The sequence below is a fragment of the Ranitomeya imitator genome, chromosome 6 (assembly GCF_032444005.1).
Source record: "Ranitomeya imitator isolate aRanImi1 chromosome 6, aRanImi1.pri, whole genome shotgun sequence".
Taxonomy (NCBI): Eukaryota; Metazoa; Chordata; class Amphibia; order Anura; family Dendrobatidae; genus Ranitomeya; species Ranitomeya imitator.
Window position 1 is genome coordinate 273,587,770 of NC_091287.1, and position 19,324 is coordinate 273,607,093.

Consider the following 19,324-nt stretch of genomic DNA (forward strand, 5'->3'; position numbering starts at 1 on the left):
CCCTTGGTAGATAAAACAAATTGGAGCTGAAGTAAATTGTTTGTGAAAAAAAGTTAAATGTTCATTTTTTAAAAAACATTCCAAAAATTCCCGTGAAACACCTTAAGGGTTAATAAACTTCTTGAATGTGGTTTTGAACACCTTAAGGGGTGGAGTTTTTAGAATGGTGTCACACTTGGTTATTTTCTATCATATAGACCCTCAAAATGACATGACTTCAAATGTGATGTAGTCCCTAAAAACAATGGTGGTGTAAAAACAAGAAATTTCTGGTCAAATTTTAACCCTTATAACTCCCTAACAAAAAAAGTTTACACTAATGTTAAGTAGACATGTGGAAAATGTTACTTTTTAAGTATTTTGCGTGACATATCTCTGTGATTTAAGGGCATAAAAATTCAAATTTGGAAAATTGCTAAATTTTCAAAATTTTCGCCAAATTTCCGGTTTATTTCACAAATAAGCTCAGGTAATATCAAATAAATTGTGCTGCTATCATGAAGTACAATATGTCACAAAAAAATAATGTCAGATTTATCAGGATTCGTTGAAGTGTTCCAGAGTTATAACCTCATAAATGGACAGAGGTCAGAATTGGAAAAATTGGCCTTGTCATTAACGTGCAAACCACCCTTGGGGGTATAGGGGTTAAAAACCAGTAATGAAAATGCATTATAGCACTAGTTTGTTAGACAGAATTGTTATTTAAGCATTTATATGAGTGTTAACATTTGAAAATTTGGAAAGATACACTGAAAATAAAAAATCTACACATGCCTGGTAAGCTACCAAGCTTTTTTCATATAAAAAAGTATACCAAGAAGAATCATTTCAGAAGTTTTCAGCCTTTTAAGTGCATAAATAAATTGAGAAACAAACTGAAATAATTTTGAGGGGGGATTAAAATAACTAAACTAACACAATGTGCTTGCATATATGTGAACATTCCTTTGTAATTAGTGATTTGGGTATGCCATCATTTAAAGCAGTGTTTCTCAACTCCGGTCCTCTCTATACCATACACTCTACACCGAACACTCTATACCATACACTCTACACTCTAAACTGTATACTATACACTCTATACCCTACACTCTACACCCTACACCCTACGCTCTATACCCTACACTCTATACCCTACAGACCCACCAACAGGTCATGTTTTCAGGATTTCCTTAACATTGCATTGGTGATGGAATTAATGCTTGAGCAGATGATGAAATTCTCACCTGTGCAATACTAAGGATATCCTGAAAACATGACATGTTGGTGGGTCTTGAGGACTGGAGTTAAGAAACACTGATTTAAAGGGATTCTAATTGACTCCATATATAGGTTTTCTCTTCTAGTAGGATTTTCCTGTCATTGTAGTTACATTTTCCAGGAAAAGTCATAGTCTGTAGAAAGCATACAACACAGAAAAGGGATCTCGTTGTTGACAATGATCAGCCATGAGAAGGAGGAAAAGAACATGTCCATGGTATTAGATATGCAATGGAACACTATGAAGACAGTCTTCAAGACATTATTTAAATTTCGGCAAAATAGTAACATTACCTGGAACTTGCCAACCCTGTAAAAAATAATAAAAAATAAAATATTGTTCTAGGAGGCTGCCAAAAGGAACAGCAGGAATTTCTTTAAATTATAGGTACTTTAAAGTACTGGTTGGGTATTATAAATGACCATAGTTTCCTATGCTGTTCATATGTCTGTTCTGTTGAGTAGGGTGACAAAGCAAAAGCCTTTTCTCATTAAAAAGAAATCCAAACCCAGCTATGTTTGGCAAAAACCTTCATAAAGTCGGCCAAAAGAATGTGGGGAAATGTATCAAGATCTGATGAGAGAAAAGGTGAACTTTTTTCATAGATAGATTCAAAAAGTATGTTTGGCACAATGCCAAGACTGCGCATAACCAGAAGAACACCATAAACACAGTTAAACATGCTACAGGAAGCATTATGCTTTGGAGATGTTTTTCTACAGCTGAAACATGGTCTTTAATGGAGGTGGACTGGACTCTGAAAAAATCAGATATCAGTCAATTTTGCAACAAAATCTTTAGGCCTCTGTTAAAAATGTATAGATGAAGAGGAATTTGATCCTCAAGCAACAAAATGGTCTAAAACATACCCACAAATCTACACCAGAGCCCAGACCTGAATCCAATTTAAAATCTGTGGATTGACCTGATGAGGGCTGTACATTCTACATAGTTAATGCCTGACCAATAATGAACATTGTTGAAAGGAAGAGTGGGCAAAGATTCTCAATTCTAGATATGTTATGCGGATAGACTCCTACCCAAAAAGACTGGAAGCTGTTACAAATGCAAAAAGTACTTACAAAAAATATTTGTTTAAGACTAGGGATGAGCTGACACAACGATGTTAGAGCTCAAAGGGTTCGTCAGAACCGTAGTTCAAAAATTGGTTTGGCATCTGAATTTGACCCCGAATCCAAACCTAATAGAAGTCAATGGTTACCTGAACTTCGATGCTATAAAATGTCTGTAAAATGGTCATAATATGTGCTAGGGGGCTGCAAAAAGAGCAAAATCGGGGTAAGAGTAGGACAATTGTCCTACAAACAAATAACTTTAAAGAGCATAAAATAAAAAATAAAAAACTAAAAACAGTTAGCTAAAAACAGGAGGCAAAGGTCCAAGTGGAGAAAGAGGTGGAGTAGGTGTTAGAGGTGAAAGTGGACATAGCGGTATAACTGGAAGAGGCAGGAGGAGGAATAAAACACTGTTTCTGTATGGGTTTTTAGGAAACTGACTGAAAGGAACATAGAATTAAAAAAATAACAATAATCTAGAAATAGTAGGCGAAGGTCAAAATGGAAGAGGAGGTGGAGGTTGTGGACGTGGACATAGCAGTGTAGGTGGAAGAGACAAGGCAAAAGGAATCCATTTTTTTTTCTTTTAGAGAACTGATTAAAAGAACATACAATTAAAAAATATATATTAATCTTAAATCTAGAGGGAGGAGTTCAAAGTAGAGGAGGTGGGCTTGGCAATGTTGGTGAAAGAAGCAAGGAAGTAGTGCTCCAACACTATTTTTTTAATTAAAATAACATATAATGTTTTAAAATATTAACAATATAGAATCAGGAGGTGGAGGTTTAAGTGGAAAAGATGGATGAGTGAACATGATTGCCACTACTCGTTACTCGTCTGAGTATCGGGGTACTCGCCGAGCATCGAGCATTTCCGGGATTATTCGGTGGTAACTTCAGTCTCCAACCCACATTTTTGGTGGACTTTAGAAACCCAATCACAGTGCAGGGATTGTCTGCCAGACCATGAAACGTCGCAGCCATCTTTGTTGTGGTCGTGCAGTGATTGGCTTGGCCGCACATCATCATCCCGAGTATAAGAGACCTGGCGCCGCCCTGCTCGCCGCATTTTGTTCCTGAGAGTAGGCAGAGCTGCTGCCGAGATAGGGTCAGAATCGTGGTTTTAGAGTTAGTGTAGGTCTGCAACTCTTACATCCACAACTCCACAGAAACCAAAGTCCTTTTTAGGGCTAATTCATGGGTCCCAATATTGCAGCGCTCGGTAGGTAGGGCACAGTATATCCACATCAGTGCAAAGCCTGCAGGCACTGTATGTGCATCCATTTGTCCCACTGCATCCTTCCCAAAGATCCATAACTGCCTGCTGCTGCAGCTTATTTACTGTCTATATTCCTATTTTTTTTAATTATTTTTTCCACAAATTCCCCCCCCAAAAAAAAAAAATGCATTCTGTTCTGTCAGACTGAGGCCTGTTGAAAAGTTATAGTTTGTCAGGCATATGTAGCATAGCTGTGTGTGCTACCCTTGTGCCCTTTTTTTTGGTGTTTTAAATTCACTGAAAAAGGTTTCATATATCTCCATGTTTGGTCATTGGAGGCTGGTGTACTTATTATTTGGCTGTGTGATACTCATATTTGATACAGCGCTATTCAGCATAAAAAAAAACATTGGAAGGCCACAGATTTGCCAGTGTTTTATTTCCGTTACAACCGTCATATATCTCTGTGCTCCAAGTTTGGGCATTGGAGGCAAGTGTACTTATTTTTTGACTGTGTGATACTCAAATTCTATACAGCGCTATTTTGCATAAATTAACTTTAAAAAAAAATTGAATACAGTCTGTTAGGTCCGGCTGAGGCCTGCCTGGTGTTTGGGTTTGAAAAATTGTAGATTTGCAGGCATACTGATCACATATTATTTCGCTACTAATAAAGACATTTGTGTTGAACATTTGAAACAGTGCATTAGTCCATTTAAAATGGTTAAGGCAAGGGGCAAGGGATGAGGAAGTGGACGCGATGCTGATGGTGCATCCAGAGGACGAGGCCATGGGCAAGGTAAAAGTGGGCAACCACAAAGACCCACATCTTCTCGCTTGACCTTCCTGTCCCAGTTTCAAGGGGACCGCAGCACACCACTATTGAAGCCAGAGCAGTTTGAAACGGTTGTTGGTTGGATAGCACATAATGCTTCCAGTCACTTATCTACCACCACCTTGTCTTCCACATGGTCAAGTCTGAGTAGCCATGAGTGTGGGTAGGATATTCCTCACCCTGATCCTCCTTCCTCCTACCATGCCAAGTGCCCTGAGACAACTGATCCCACACTTGGACACTCTGAAGAGCTGTTCAGTTTTCCATTTCAAGATTCAGAAATCTCTGACGGTCAACTTGAAGTGGGGAAAGATGAGATCGCATGTAGAGCTGCCCAAAGCTTTGACCAGCCCCGGTCACATGAAGGTGGTAATGGGAAAGTGTCACAAGAAATGGACGATGATGAGACAAAATTGCCAGAAAGTCAGGAGGAGAAGCAGGGTGCGGATGTGGAAGATGAGGTGGTGGATGACATAGTGACTGACCCAACCTGGCAGGAGGACATGCATAGAGAGGACAGCAGCATAAGTGGGGAAGGAGGCACATGCCCCCAACAGGCAAGAAGAAGCAGTGTGGTGGCCACAGACAGAAGGCGGGCATCCGTTCCCTGTAACTCCAACATGAGTGAAGTTGCATTCCACCTGTGAGATCTTCCCGACTCTAGCTATTTTTTAAAGACTCTGCCGATAACTCCAAGCAGGCCATTTGCAGCACCTGCCATGCCCGCATCAGCAGGGGCAGCAAAACAACCATCCTGACCACAACCAGCATAATCAGGCACATGCAAGCAAAGCACCCGACTTTGTGGGCCGAACTCCAGGCTCCAGGACCACTGCCTACTGATCACACCACTGCTTCTTCCACTGTTTTGGGTAGAAGCCAATCTCCAGTACACCGTGCTTGTGAAGATGCCTCTAGCCCTGCACCTGTTGTGGCCCACAGTCAAGCAGCACCATCAGCAAGCCCGTCCACGTCCTTGTCCCAGCACAGCATTCAGTTGTGTATAACCCAGTCTTTGGAACGCAAGCGGAAATACACAGCCAACGCCCTACAGGCCACAGTCCTCAATTCTAATATTTCTCTTCTGCTTGTGCTAGAAATGCTGCCTTTTAGGCTTGTCAGTGAAAAGAGGGAGACACAAAAGCGCAAATAGGGTCTTATCAAACGTTACACAAAGTTGCCCACCAAGAGAACTACTCACCTGGTGAGATTGAAGGAAGGACATATATTATGGTACAATATTTGTGGTATGTCCTGATGAAGGGGTCATCTGAACCCTGAAACGCGTAGAATAAACCACGTTGAAAACCTCAACAATTTTTGAAATTCTTGAAATTCTTCTTGCGGCAGCGCGGTGATGATCCTTTTTTCTCCTATCTAAGTGTGTGCCTTTTAGGCTTGTTGAGACGGAAGCTTTCCGCAACCTGATGGCTGCGGTCGTCCCAAGGTACTCGGTCCTAAGTAGCCACTCTTTCTCCCGGTGTGCCATACTGGCATTACACCAGCATGTGTCCCACAACATTACGCGTGTCCTCAACAATGCTGTTACCGGGAAAGTACACCTAACCATGGACACGTGGACAAGTGCTTGTGGGCAGGGACGGTACATCTCAATGACGGCACACTGGGTTAACATAGTGGAAGCCAGGACCGAGTCAGACCTTGGGATGGAACACATCCTTCCCACGCCGAGGATTGCTGGCCCTACGTCAATCAGGGTTGCCCCCACAGTCTACAGCTCCTGCACCTCCTCCTCCTCTTCATCCTCCATCTCTAAAATCAACACATCAGTCAGAAGCTGGAAGCACTGCCGCACTGCCTCAGCCAAGCTGCAACAGGCTATGCTGAAGCTAATCTGGATAGGTGACAAACCGCACAATGAATAAGAGATGTGGACAGCACTGAAAGAGCAGTCAGATGTTTGGATTACACCGTTGAACCTACAGCCAGGCATGGTTGTGTGTGACAATGGCTGTATCCTGGTGGCGGCTCTGAGGCAAGGTAAGCGCACACATGTACCTTGCTTGGCCCATGTGCTTAACCTCGTGGTTCAACGTTTTCTGAAAAGCTACCTGGAGCTGCCGGATCTGCTAGAGAAAGTACGCCATCTGTCTGCCCATTTTAGAACGTCAGCTGCAGCTTCAGCCACCCTTGCTGTGCTTCAGCAGCGTTTTCAGCTTACAGCTCACCGACTGTTGTGTGATGTCCCCTCGTGCTGGAACTCTACGCTGCATATGTTGAAAAGGATTTGTGAGCAGAAGAGGGCCATTGTTGACTACAAACATCAACAAGGCTGTCGAATTTCAGGTCAGACTCCACACATAAGACCTCTGGAGTGGACATGGATTTCAGACATATGTAACATCCTCCAAAACTTTGAGGACTGCACCAAGATTGTGAGCGGCGATGAAGCCATAATTAGTATCACCATCCCGCTTCTCAGCATTCTAAAAAACTATTTGCTCACAATAAAAGAGGATGCATTGCAGGTGGAGCATGAGGACATGGAGCAAGGAAACATACAGGGGGATTACACTCAGCCCAGCCTCATGTCTTCCCAACGTGGACTGGTAGGCAATGAGGTGAGGAGGAAGAAAAGGAGCTACTTCCATGCACTATAGATGGTACTACAAACACATATGTATTAGCTTCTGTTTAACGGGGATGGCCTGAGGACAGGGAGGAGGAGGATCAGGTGGAGGACAGCATCGTCAGTCGTCCTGTTGGTGAGGAAATGGAAGTCTTGCCTGTTAGCAGTCTGGCATGCATGGCTGACTTTATGTTGTGCTGCATTTCATGTGACCCTTGGATTATCAAAATTTTGGATGACACTTATTACTGGTTGGTGACACTTCTAGACCCCCTAGCTACAAGGAGAACTTTCAATCTCTTCTGCCAGAGGCAGAGAGGTGTACTAAAATGTTGCAGTACCAAAGGCCCTTGTAGCTTAGTTACTTAGAAAATTCCCATGTGAGAACGCTGGCAGCAGACGTCAGAGTTTGTTGTACAACCAAGGTCTCCAAGCGAGAGAGACAGAAGTACAATCCAACTCAGGCAGGGGAACAATGGCCAAGTTCTGGGACAGTTTTCTCAGACCCTCCCATCGTGGTGGCACAGAGGCAAGGGGTGCTGTCCCAAGAAGTGCAATGTTTGGGAAGATGGTGAGGGAGTACCTTGCAGATCGTACAAACGTCCTCTGTGATTCCTCTGTGCCTTTTAATTATTGGGTATCCAAGCTGGACACGTGGCATGAACTGGCTCTCTACGCCTTGGAGGTCCTGGCCTGCCCTGCTGCTAGCGTTTTGTCAGAGATGGTTTTTAGTGCAGCTGGTGGAATCATAACAGATAAGTGCATCTGCCTGTCAAGTGAAAATGCTGACAGGCTGACTCTTATTAAAATGAACAAGGCCTGGATTGGGAAAGACTTCTGTACACCACCAAGTGAAAACAGCAAAACGTAACCTCAAATACATTCTCTTTTGTGGAGGTGTATTCTCATGAATCTCTTCACAACCACACGTGGGTATACGCTTCCACATTTGGTCTGCTTGTTTTTATCCTCCTCCTTATCCTCATCCTCCTCATCCAGAACCACTATATCACCAGGATGAACGTGTTCTGTACTGTTTTAGGCCGGTGCTCTGTAAGGTGCATTTTGGGCACGGGGGCTGTGAAAACACTATTTCATTTTGTAAAAACAGGACCCCACATTGGGGAATTGGGCATTACATTACATTGGGCCTACTTCTTAAGTCCATCTCCTGCAATGTGTCCTTTAACTGCCACTAGATGACCAGGGTGCACATGCTCAGTATTGTTATAGGCCGGTGAATTTTGGGCAAGTGGGCTGTGATGGCACTTTATTTTTAAGTCCAAAAAGGACATCACATTGGGAAATTGGGATTGACATTTCTTTGGGCCTACTTCTTAATTCAGTCTCCTGCATTCTGTCCTGTACCTACCTCTAGATCACCATTAAAAGTAGTTCATTAAAAATATAGTTTTGTTCAGTTTATTAGTTTCTCTCCTTGCGAGCCTTAACTTTGTCTCCCTCAAATGTACAAATAGAGAATTCAGCCTATAATTGCACAGCGTGCAAACAATTTGTCACTTGCCATCAGCACACTGCATCAAGAATTGCTTCACCTTTGAAATCCTTTGAGCTGGCTGTGGTATGCTAATTTCATCAGTGTGGTGGGCAGTAGCAGCCAACTTACTGACAAGAGGCCACCGGCTGTACTTTTGCACACTGCTCTTTCTTTTGCTGTGTTACTGGGGCAAAGTGGCCACTTCTTCTAAATTTGAACTATGCACATCACTAGGCCTTTGCTCCATGTGGGATCTAGGACCTCATCATCCCTCGCTTCATCTTACACCTGCTCCTCACTCCTGTAATCCTTGCCAGTCTGTGCACTTGAGAAAGATGTTGTAGTTGGCAATTGTGTTTCATCATACTCTGAAATGTGGCCAGAGCCATGTGAATGTGCCACAGAACCCCAGACAGCAGACATATCAAAAAGCAGAAGAAACTATTTCATGACTTGGGGCTCAGACTGCTTGACTTATTTACAATTGGGTGAGGTGGAAACCAGATGAACATTGTCCTCATGTGCTATAACTCAAAATAACTGGAGGCACACTCAGCCATCCAAATTATCAATGCGTCAACATGTTCTGACCTCACCATTTGTGTGGAAGTACTCAGCTCTATGAAATGATGGAGAAAGTCTTCTCACCTGCATGCATCAGAGGAAGGTGTTTTATTTAGGCACATAGCAGGCACAGAACACATCCTAATCCTGCAGCAGCTACACCACTACCAGCAGCTACACCAGCACCACCACAACCACAACCAATCATTTAACTTATTTGATTCCCTCCTCTATTGGTTTTTATGCACAGAGTTGAGCAATTTATTTTTACGCAGACTACTCCCACAGACATTGGTGCAGAGTAAAACAATTTGTTTTTATGCACACTTCTCGCACAGACATGGCTGTAGAGTAGAAAATATTTGCTAGGCACACTACTCCTACATACACGCATGCAGAGTAGGAAAAATTGGTTAGGCACTTCACTTACATAAACACGTGTAGAGTAAAACAATTTGTTTTTATACACACTACTCCCACAGACACGAGTACATAGTAGAAAAGATTGATTAGGCATACTACTCCCACAGACGCTCATACAGAGTAGAAAAATTGGTTGTAGACACACTAATCCCACAGACAACACGAGTGCAGTGTACAAACAGAGAGATTTTTGGGAAAACTGCGAGCATACAAATGCTAATACTGTCCTTCACTCCAGTTGTTTCCTGTACCTATGGTAAGCAGAGCAAACTGTCAGCAGCATCCATTTTCAGGCAATTATACATTTTGGGTCACGTCATATTCTGGCCAATCACAGCTATACCAATACTTTACATGGTTGTGATGGCTCTGAAAGTGCCCACAGCTTAAAAGCTTGTTGATTGGCTATGCTGCAGCCTTTCAACAAACTTTATTTGGTATCCGAACCCGAACACTAAAACAGACTTTGAATAAAAGGTCTGTAATTGGGGTTCGGTACCTGACAGTAGTTGTCTGGTATGAACCCTGAACATTACCGTTCAGGTTCACTCACCCCTATTATATTTATGCAACCATTTAATTTTTCATTTTTATTTTTCTACCACAAAAAGATTTTAGTGCATTTTTCAATTAAATTGCACAGATTATAATTGACATCAAAGGTGAAAAATGTTTTGAAATTATTTTTCATGGCATGGTTTTTTTAGATGACAAAAACTTGGCATTTTAACAGGGATGTGTAGACTATTGTATATCCCACACTGTATAGTAAAGCATTTCTCAATAATTAAATAAGAAATGCAGATAAAGTGGGCTTTTTACTTTACAAAAATGTGTTGGAGACATTATTTTGTGTATACTTAATATTATACAGTATATAGGTATGACAGGCTTTTATTCTGCACTCCATAAAATGGCTGCTGGGGGAAGATCATGTGACCATATCAGTCATTCAGTCTCCTCCAATGGACAAATAGCTTTGAGTTGAGGTGTTTCTCAGTTTGGTTAGGCTGATGGACTGATCTGGCCACACGTTCCTCCATTAATAGTCATTTATGCACTGGAAAGCTAAGCAGTCTGTTAGTAAAGTTGCACTAACAAGTACAGGAGGACTAACTGTAATACTGGACATAATTGTAATTGTACACCAAATCATGCCCCCAACACACCAGTGAAAATAGACAATAATGTGGCCAGCCCCATTAACTTATTGTGCAGCCAGTTAGAGACAATGTAACACAAGTCATAGAGCAGGGGGAGTTGAGCAGATTTATACTTACTCTTGTGAGAAATTATTCATTATAACCTGTTTTTCCCTAATTTCAACCTTTTCTCTTTTGTTGATTTTTTGTCTAATGGGTGGATCTAAAATTGACATGCGTAACTCTCTTTGAATGCACAATTATACAAAGAAAATTGACATTTACTAATAGGACCACTAACTGGGACAAAAATCCCAGACAGAGCAGATAATACATTTTAAAACACAAGTTATATTGAATCTTTACTCACAAAACTACATATTACTTTGATCAGCCCCACCGCTCTTTGACATGCTGCCTGCAGTTTAGAATGCATTTCATAGTGACAGTTTCCCTTTTAGTTATTCTTAATCTTTTTACACTGAAATTACTTTATAAAATGATGATGGTAGACAGTTTGTTCAATTTCACAAGCTCCCTGTAAAAGGGTGATTTTAATACACATATTTAAAGAAATATAATTTATTCAAACTGAGGAATAAAGTATTCAGTTAGATAAGGCAAATGGAACATTTTAACAATTTTTTTAAAAATATCTCCAAGAGAAATTATGAATTTGCCCGAAGCTTTTTCAGCTCGTCTGGCCCTTAGAAATAGAATCTAAACTGGAAAATTGTAAATATCAATGAAAGCTCACGTACTGTATGTGGATTTATCAGAACAAGTATGGATTATATCAAATTTTGTTCTAAGTTTGTGGACTAAAGTAAGCTAGATAGCTAATAATATAATCTTAAAATTATTTTCTGTCAATTTAATTTAAATAATAGTATACATGAAAATAAGAAACTCTTTAATGTATCTTACCAGAGAAATCTCATTCTTTCTCCTATTGAAATGAATATTAATTTTTAAAATTCTCAGTTCTCGGGTAAAATTTGTATTTAGTGAAGACAGATTTTTACATTACTGAGATAGAAGATGGTTACGGGGGTAAAGCGAAGCAGGAGAAAGAAGCTCTGGCTCTTGCTCCTCCCTCCTCTCCATCTGCATAGAATCTTATCAGTAGCAATTGCCATCCTCTATTTCAGGAATGGTAAATCTGTCTATACTGAATACAGATATAACCAGTAAACTGAAAATTTAGAAAATGAATAGTTTAGTAGAAGAAAGAAACTGATTTCTCTGATAATATATATCACAAAATTATTTAATTCTTATTTTCAAGTGTATGAGTATTTTTGATTTATGAAATAATAATAAAAAGGATGGTTAGTCTTTAACATTCAATTACATTGTAAGATTATCATTGATTAATAAACTTGCAGTCTAAACAGGCTAATGATAACGCAACAAACATGTAAAATGCTCATTTGTTGGCTGAAATTATCTTTTGTGCTGCACAAAAGATCCTTGTTTTCTGCAGTGCATTGTCCTGTGTAAAGACTCATGATGAAGAGAACAATGGCTGTGTACTACAGATCCGTCAGTGCATGTTTGAAAAGCAGTCTGCCTATGTAAATAGGCTGCTAAATGATCGTTGATCAGTAACTCATCAGAATTGACTGGTGCAATTGAACCTCAAGACTACAGTCCAAATGTAAAGGTACCGTTACACTTAGCGATTTAGCAACGATCACGACCAGCGATACGACCTGGCTGTAATTGTTGGTAAGTCGTTGTGTGGTCGCTGGAGAGCTGTCACACAGACAGCTTTCCAGCGACCAACGATGCCGAAGTCCCCGGGTAACCAGGGTAAACATCGGGTTACTAAGCGAAGGGCCGCGCTTAGTAACCCGATGTTTACCCTGGTTACCATTGTAAAAGTAAAAAAAAAACACTACATACTTGCATTCCTGTCGCGTCCCCCAGCGTCAGCTTCCCTGCACTGTGTAAGCGCTGGCCGGAAAGCAGAGTGGTGACGTCACCACTGTGCTCTGCTTTACGGCCAGTCGGCGCTGACACTGGGGGACGCAGGGAAGCTGACGCTGAAGGACGCAACAGGAATGTAAGTATGTAGTGTTTTTTTTTTTACTTTTACAATGGTAACCAGGGTAAACATCGGGTTACTAAGCGCGGCCCTGCGCTTAGTAACCCGATGTTTAACCTGGTTACCAGTGAAGACATAGCTGAATCGGCGTCACACACGCCGATTCAGCGATGACAGCGGGTGATCCAGCGAAGAAATAAAGTCCTGATCATTCCCCAGCGACCAACGATCTCCCAGCAGGGGCCTGATCGTTGGTCGCTGTCACGCATAACGATTTCGTTAACGATATCGTTGCTACGTCACAAAAAGCAACGATATCGTTAACGATATCGTTATGTGTGACGGTACCTTAACTCTCATTTATCTTTCAGCATTTAAAAAATTTGGGGCATTTTGAGAGTGTCTAATCTAAGCTTGCACTGTCTAAAATTTAGAGAGCTACAAAATAGTGAACTGGTATATCTATATGTACTATTCTTGCCAAAAATACATCAATTTAATTCCTCTTTACAGACCTTGGTTAAAAATCATTTATTAAAAATTTGAGCAAATGCTTTGTCATTTCAGAACACAACGAGCCACAAATATTCAGGATGCAAGCTGAGAGACAAATATGTTTCTTACCAACATCAGACATTTCAGGGACACTGGCAGTATAAATGTGTTCTAGAAAAGTGGGCTCATTATCATTAATGTCATGTATCTTTATGACAAACTCAGACTCTGGTTCCACAGGTCTCCCTGTCCTTCTATTTATTGCTTGGGCACGCAAGGTGTAAAAGGCTTTCTCTTCTCTGTCAATTCGTCGCGTGGCATGAATGTCACCTGTTCTCTCATCAATGACAAAAAGTGTTCCAGCTCCATCTCCTGAGAGGATGTATTTCAGACTCCCATCTCCTTTATCTTGATCTGAATGGAGCTACAAAAGAAAAAAAGAAATAAAATGAATACTTGTGTACAAGGGTAAGAACACTTGCTATGACATACTGTACAGATCCTAGATAACAATTCATCATTGCTGCCATGATAATATATTAGATGTTGGAAACTATTTACATGGTATCACATTTGGAGAAATCTAGAACAATTTTCTTTTAATTCACAAGTTTAAGAATTAATATTTACATGGCATTACAAGATATAAGTTTTTTCTTCTCTTGCAAAATGAACAAACGCATCTTCCGTTTAACAATGATGAAATGATATAGGTTTTGATAAAATGGTATTTATGTTATTAGTAGGGATTCATATTGTCTTCAGATGTAATATCCTGTCTTTTGTACGACATGATTAAAACAGCATGTCTACGGGTATATGCACATGCAGCAGACTTGTTTCGGAAATGTCAGTGACTTTACAGTGTATATGAATGGAACTTCCAGACATCCATGGGCTTGCTGTAAAAAAGGCCGTATAATGAATACAAAGAGACTATATTCAAGACAGTCTGGTAAATCATGTCTAGCTAGCATTCAAGCATAAACCAAGGAAACCTGATTTATAACAGTTTTGTCAGTCCTATTGGATAAATGCTTGCTGACTAGTGTTGAGCGATACCGTCCGATACTTGAAAGTATCGGTATCGGATAGTATCGGCCGATACCCGAAAAATATCGGATATCGCCGATACCGATATCCGATACCAATACAAGTCAATGGGACATCAAGTATCGGAAGGTATTCTCATGGTTCCCAGGGTCTGAAGGAGAGGAAACTCTCCTTCAGGCCCTGGGATCCATAGGGATGTGTAAAATAAAGAATTAAAATAAAAAATATTGATATGCTCACCTCTCCGGCGGCCCCTGAACTCAGCGCGGGTAACCGGCAGGCTTCTTTGTTCAAAATCAGCGCTTTTAGGACCTGAGAATCACGTCCCGGCTTCTGATTGGTCGCGGGCCGCCCATGTGACCGCCACGCGACCAATCACCAGCCGCGACGTCACCGCAAGCTATTAACGCGCTCATTTTTAAAAATGAGCGCGTTAATAGCGGCTTTTTAAAAATGAGCGCGTTAATGACTTTCAAAGACGTAGCGGCTTGTGATTGGTCGCGGCCACGCGACCAATCACAAGCCGCTACGTCTTTGAAAGCCATTAACGCGCTCATTTTTAAAAATGAGCGCGTTAATAGCTTGCGGTGACGTCGTGGCTTGTGATTGGTCGCGGCCACGCGACCAATCACAAGCCGCTACGTCTTTGAAAGCCATTACCGCGCTCATTTTTAAAAATGAGCGCGTTAATAGCGGCTTTTTAAAAATGAGCGCGTTAATGACTTTCAAAGACGTAGCGGCTTGTGATTTGTCGCGGCCACGCGACCAATCACAAGCCGCTACGTCTTTGAAAGCCATTAACGCGCTCATTTTTAAAAATGAGCACGTTAATAGCTTGCGGTGACGTCGCGGCTTGTGATTGGTCGCGGCCACGCGACCAATCACAAGCCGCTACGTCTTTGAAAGCCATTAACGCGCTCATTTTTAAAAATGAGCACGTTAATAGCTTGCGGTGACGTCGCGGCTTGTGATTGGTCGCGGCCACGCGACCAATCACAAGCCGCTACGTCTTTGAAAGTCATTAACGCGCTCATTTTTCAAAAATGAGCGCGCTAATAGCTTGCGGTGACGTCGCGGCTTGTGATTGGTCGCGTGGCGGTCACATGGGCGGCCCGCGACCAATCAGAAGCCGGGACGTGATTCTCAGGTCCTAAAAGCGCTGATTTTGAACAACGAAGCCTGCCGGTTACCCGCGCTGAGTCCAGGGGCCGCCGGAGAGGTAAATATATCAATATTTTTTATTTTAATTCTTTATTTTACACATCTCTATGTATCCGATACTGATACCCGATACCACAAAAGTATCGGATCTCGGTATCGGAATTCCGATACCGCAAGTATCGGCCGATACCCGATACTTGCGGTATCGGAATGCTCAACACTATTGCTGACCATACTCTGTTTTAATATACGATAACAAAATTAAAAGTTTGAAACTAATTTTCTTTCTCTTCATTATTTATTATATGCAGAGATTTCACACAACAAAGTTCATAATGATATGCGCAGGCCCTATCTATCTATCTATCTATCTATCTATCTATCGATATACAGTTATATGAAAAAGTTTGGGCACCCCTATTAATCTTAAGCTTAATGTTTTATAAAAATTGGGTTTTTTGCAACAGCTATTTCAGTTTCATATATCTAATAACTGTTGGACACAGTAATGTTTCTGCCTTGAAATGAGGTTTATTGTACTAACAGAAAATGTGCAATCTGCATCCAAACAAAATTTGACAGGTACTTAAGTATGGGCACCCCACCAGAAAAGTGATATTAATATTTAGTAGATCCTCCTTTTGCAAAAATAACAGCCTCTAGCCGCTTCCTGTAGCTTTTAATGAGTTCCTGGATCCTGGATGAAGGTATTTTTGACCATTCCTCTTTACAAAACAATTCCAGTTCAGTTAAGTTTGATGGTCGACGAGCATGGACAGCCCTCTTCAAATGATCCCACAGCTGTTCAATGATACTCAGGTCTGGGGACTGGGATGGCCATTCCAGAACAGTGTAATTGTTCCTCTGCATCAATGCCTGAGTAGATTTGGAGCAATGTTTTGGATCATTGTCTTGCTGAAAGATCCATCCCCTGCGTAACTTCAACTTTGTCACTGATTCATGAACATTATTGTCAAGAATCTGCTGATACTGAGAGGAATCCATGTGCCCCTCAACTTCAACAAGATTCCCGGTGCCAGTATTGGCAACACAGCCCCAATGCATGATGGAACCTCCACCAAATTTTACTGTGGGTAGCAAGTGTTTTTCTTGGAATGCTGTGCTTTTTGGCCGCCATGCATAACGCCTTTTTGTATGACCAAACAACTCAATCTTGGTTTCATCAGTCCACAGGACCTTCTTCCAAAAAGAAATTGGATTCTCCAAATGTACTTTTGCATACCTCAGCCGACTCTGTTTGTGGCGTGCTTGCAGAAACGGCTTCTTTCGCATCACTCTCCCATACAGCTTCTCCTTGTGCAAAGTGCATTGTATAGATGACCTATGCACAGTGACACCATCTGCAGCAAGTTGATGTTGCAGCTCTCTGGAGGTGGTCTGAGGATTGTCCTTGACTGATCTCACCATTCTTCTTCTCTGCCTTTCTGATGTTTTTCTTGGCCTGCCACTTCTGGCCATAACAAGAACTGTACCTGTGTTCTTCCATTTCCTTACTATGTTCCTCACAGTGGAAATTGACAGGTTAAATCTCTAAGACAGCTTTTTGTATCTTTCCCTGAACAACTATGTTGAATAATCTTTGTTTTCAGATCATTAGACAGTTGTTTTGAGGAGCCCATGATGCCACTCTTCAGAGGAGATTCACACAGGAGAACAACTTGCAAGCGGCCACTTTAAATAGGTTTTCTCATGATTGCATACACCTGGCTATGAAGTTCAAAGCTCAATGAGGTTAGAAAACCAAAAAAAGTGCTTTAGTAAGTCAGTAAAAAGTAGGTAGGAGTATTTAAAACAAGAAAATGATAAGGGTGCCCATATTTATGCACCTGTCAAATTTTGTTTGAATGCAGATTGCACATTTTCTGTTAGTACAATAAACCTCATTTCAAGGCAGAAACATTACTGTGTCCAACAGTTATTAGATATATGAAACTGAAATAGATGTTGCAAAAAAAAATTAATAGGGGTGCCCAAACTTTTTCATATAACTGTACATATACAGTATATGTAAACATATAAACATATATATCTTCACAAAAATAAATCAACAGAGAGGAGAAAAATAAAGCTGCATTATTATGCAGGTGGTCGGGCACCTAGGAAATAGCGACCACAATATTGTACAGTTTCAGCTGTCTTTCACTAGGGGGACTTGTCAGGGAGTCACAAAAGCACTGAACTTTAGGAAGGCAAAGTTTGACCAGCTTAGAGATGCCCTTAATCTGGTAGACTGGGACAATATCCTCAGAAATAAGAATACAGATAATAAATGGAAAATGTTTAAGAACATCCTAAATAGGCACTGTAAGCGGTTTATACCTTGTGGGAATAAAAGGACTAGTAATAGGAAAAACAAAGAAGTAAGACAGGCAATTAACAGTAAAAAGAAAGCATTTGCACTACTAAAGCAGGATGGCACCATTGAAGCTCTAAAAAACTATAGGGAGAAAAATACTTTAGCTAAAAAACTAATTAAAGCTGAAACAGAGAAGCACATTGCTAAGGAGAGTAAAACTAATCCCAAACTGTTCTTCAACTATATCAATAGTAAAAGAATAAAAACTGAAAATGTAGGAACCTTAAAAAATAGTGAGGAAAGAATGGTTGTAGATGACGAGGAAAAAGCTAACATATTAAACACCTTCTTCTCCACGGTATTCACGGTGGAAAATGAAATGCTAGGTGAAATCCCAAGAAACAATGAAAACCCTATATTAAGGGTCACCAATCTAACCCAAGAAGAGGTGCGAAATCGGCTAAATAAGATTAAAATAGATAAATCTCCGGGTCCGGATGGCATACACCCACGAGTACTAAGAGAACTAAGTAATGTAATAGATAAACCATTATTTCTTATTTTTAGGGACTCTATAGCGACGGGGTCTGTTCCGCAGGACTGGCGCATAGCAAATGTGGTGCCAATATTCAAAAAGGGCTCTAAAAGTGAACCTGGAAATTATAGGCCAGTAAGTCTAACCTCTATTGTTGGTAAAATATTTGAAGGGTTTCTGAGAGATGTTATTCTGGATTATCTCAATGAGAATAACTGTTTAACTCCATATCAGCATGGGTTTATGAGAAATCGCTCCTGTCAAACCAATCTAATCAGTTTTTATGAAGAGGTAAGCTATATGCTGGGCCACGGTGAGTCATTGGACATGGTATATCTCGATTTTTCCAAAGCGTTTGATACCGTGCCGCACAAGAGGTTGGTACACAAAATGAGAATGCTTGGTCTGGGGGAAAATGTGTGTAAAAGCGTTAGTAACTGGCTTAGTGATAGAAAGCAGAGGGTGGTTATAAATGGTTTAGTCTCTAACTGGGTCGCTGTGACCAGTGGGGTACCGCAGGGGTCGGTATTGGGACCTGTTCTCTTCAACATATTCATTAATGATCTGGTAGAAGGTTTACGCAGTAAAATATCGATATTTGCAGATGATACAAAACTATGAAAAGCAGTTAATACAAGAGAAGATAGTATTCTGCTACAGATGGATCTGGATAAGTTGGAAACTTGGGCTGAAAGGTGGCAGATGAGGTTTAACAATGATAAATGTAAGGTTATACACATGGGAAGAAGGAATCAATATCACCATTACACACTGAATGGGAAACCACTGGGTAAATCTGACAGGGAGAAGGACTTGGGAATCCTAGTTAATGATAAACTTACCTGGAGCAGCCAGTGCCAGGCAGCAGCTGCCATGGCAAACAGGATCATGGGGTGCATTAAAAGAGGTCTGGATACACATGATGAGAGCATTATACTGCCTCTGTACAAATCCCTAGTTAGACCGCACATGGAGTACTGTGTCCAGTTTTGGGCACCGGTGCTCAGGAAGGATATAATGGAACTAGAGAGAGTACAAAGGAGGGCAACAAAATTAATAAAGGGGATGGGAGAACTACAATACCCAGATAGATTAGCGAAAT

General features: G+C 41.0%; 1 protein-coding gene across 2 annotated transcripts in view; it reads right to left on the reverse strand.

The window, feature by feature from the left end:
- Positions 1–19,324, reverse strand: part of LOC138642453 (cadherin-10-like) — a 1,145,040-nt gene that overhangs the window by 433,110 nt on the left and 692,606 nt on the right. The window contains exon 3 of one of the 2 annotated variants that reach the window (XM_069730607.1): positions 13,286–13,580. In XM_069730607.1, coding sequence (XP_069586708.1) covers positions 13,286–13,580 — 295 coding nt within the window. The remainder of the gene's footprint in view (positions 1–13,285; positions 13,581–19,324) is intronic. The other variant, XM_069730608.1, reaches the window with a different exon arrangement.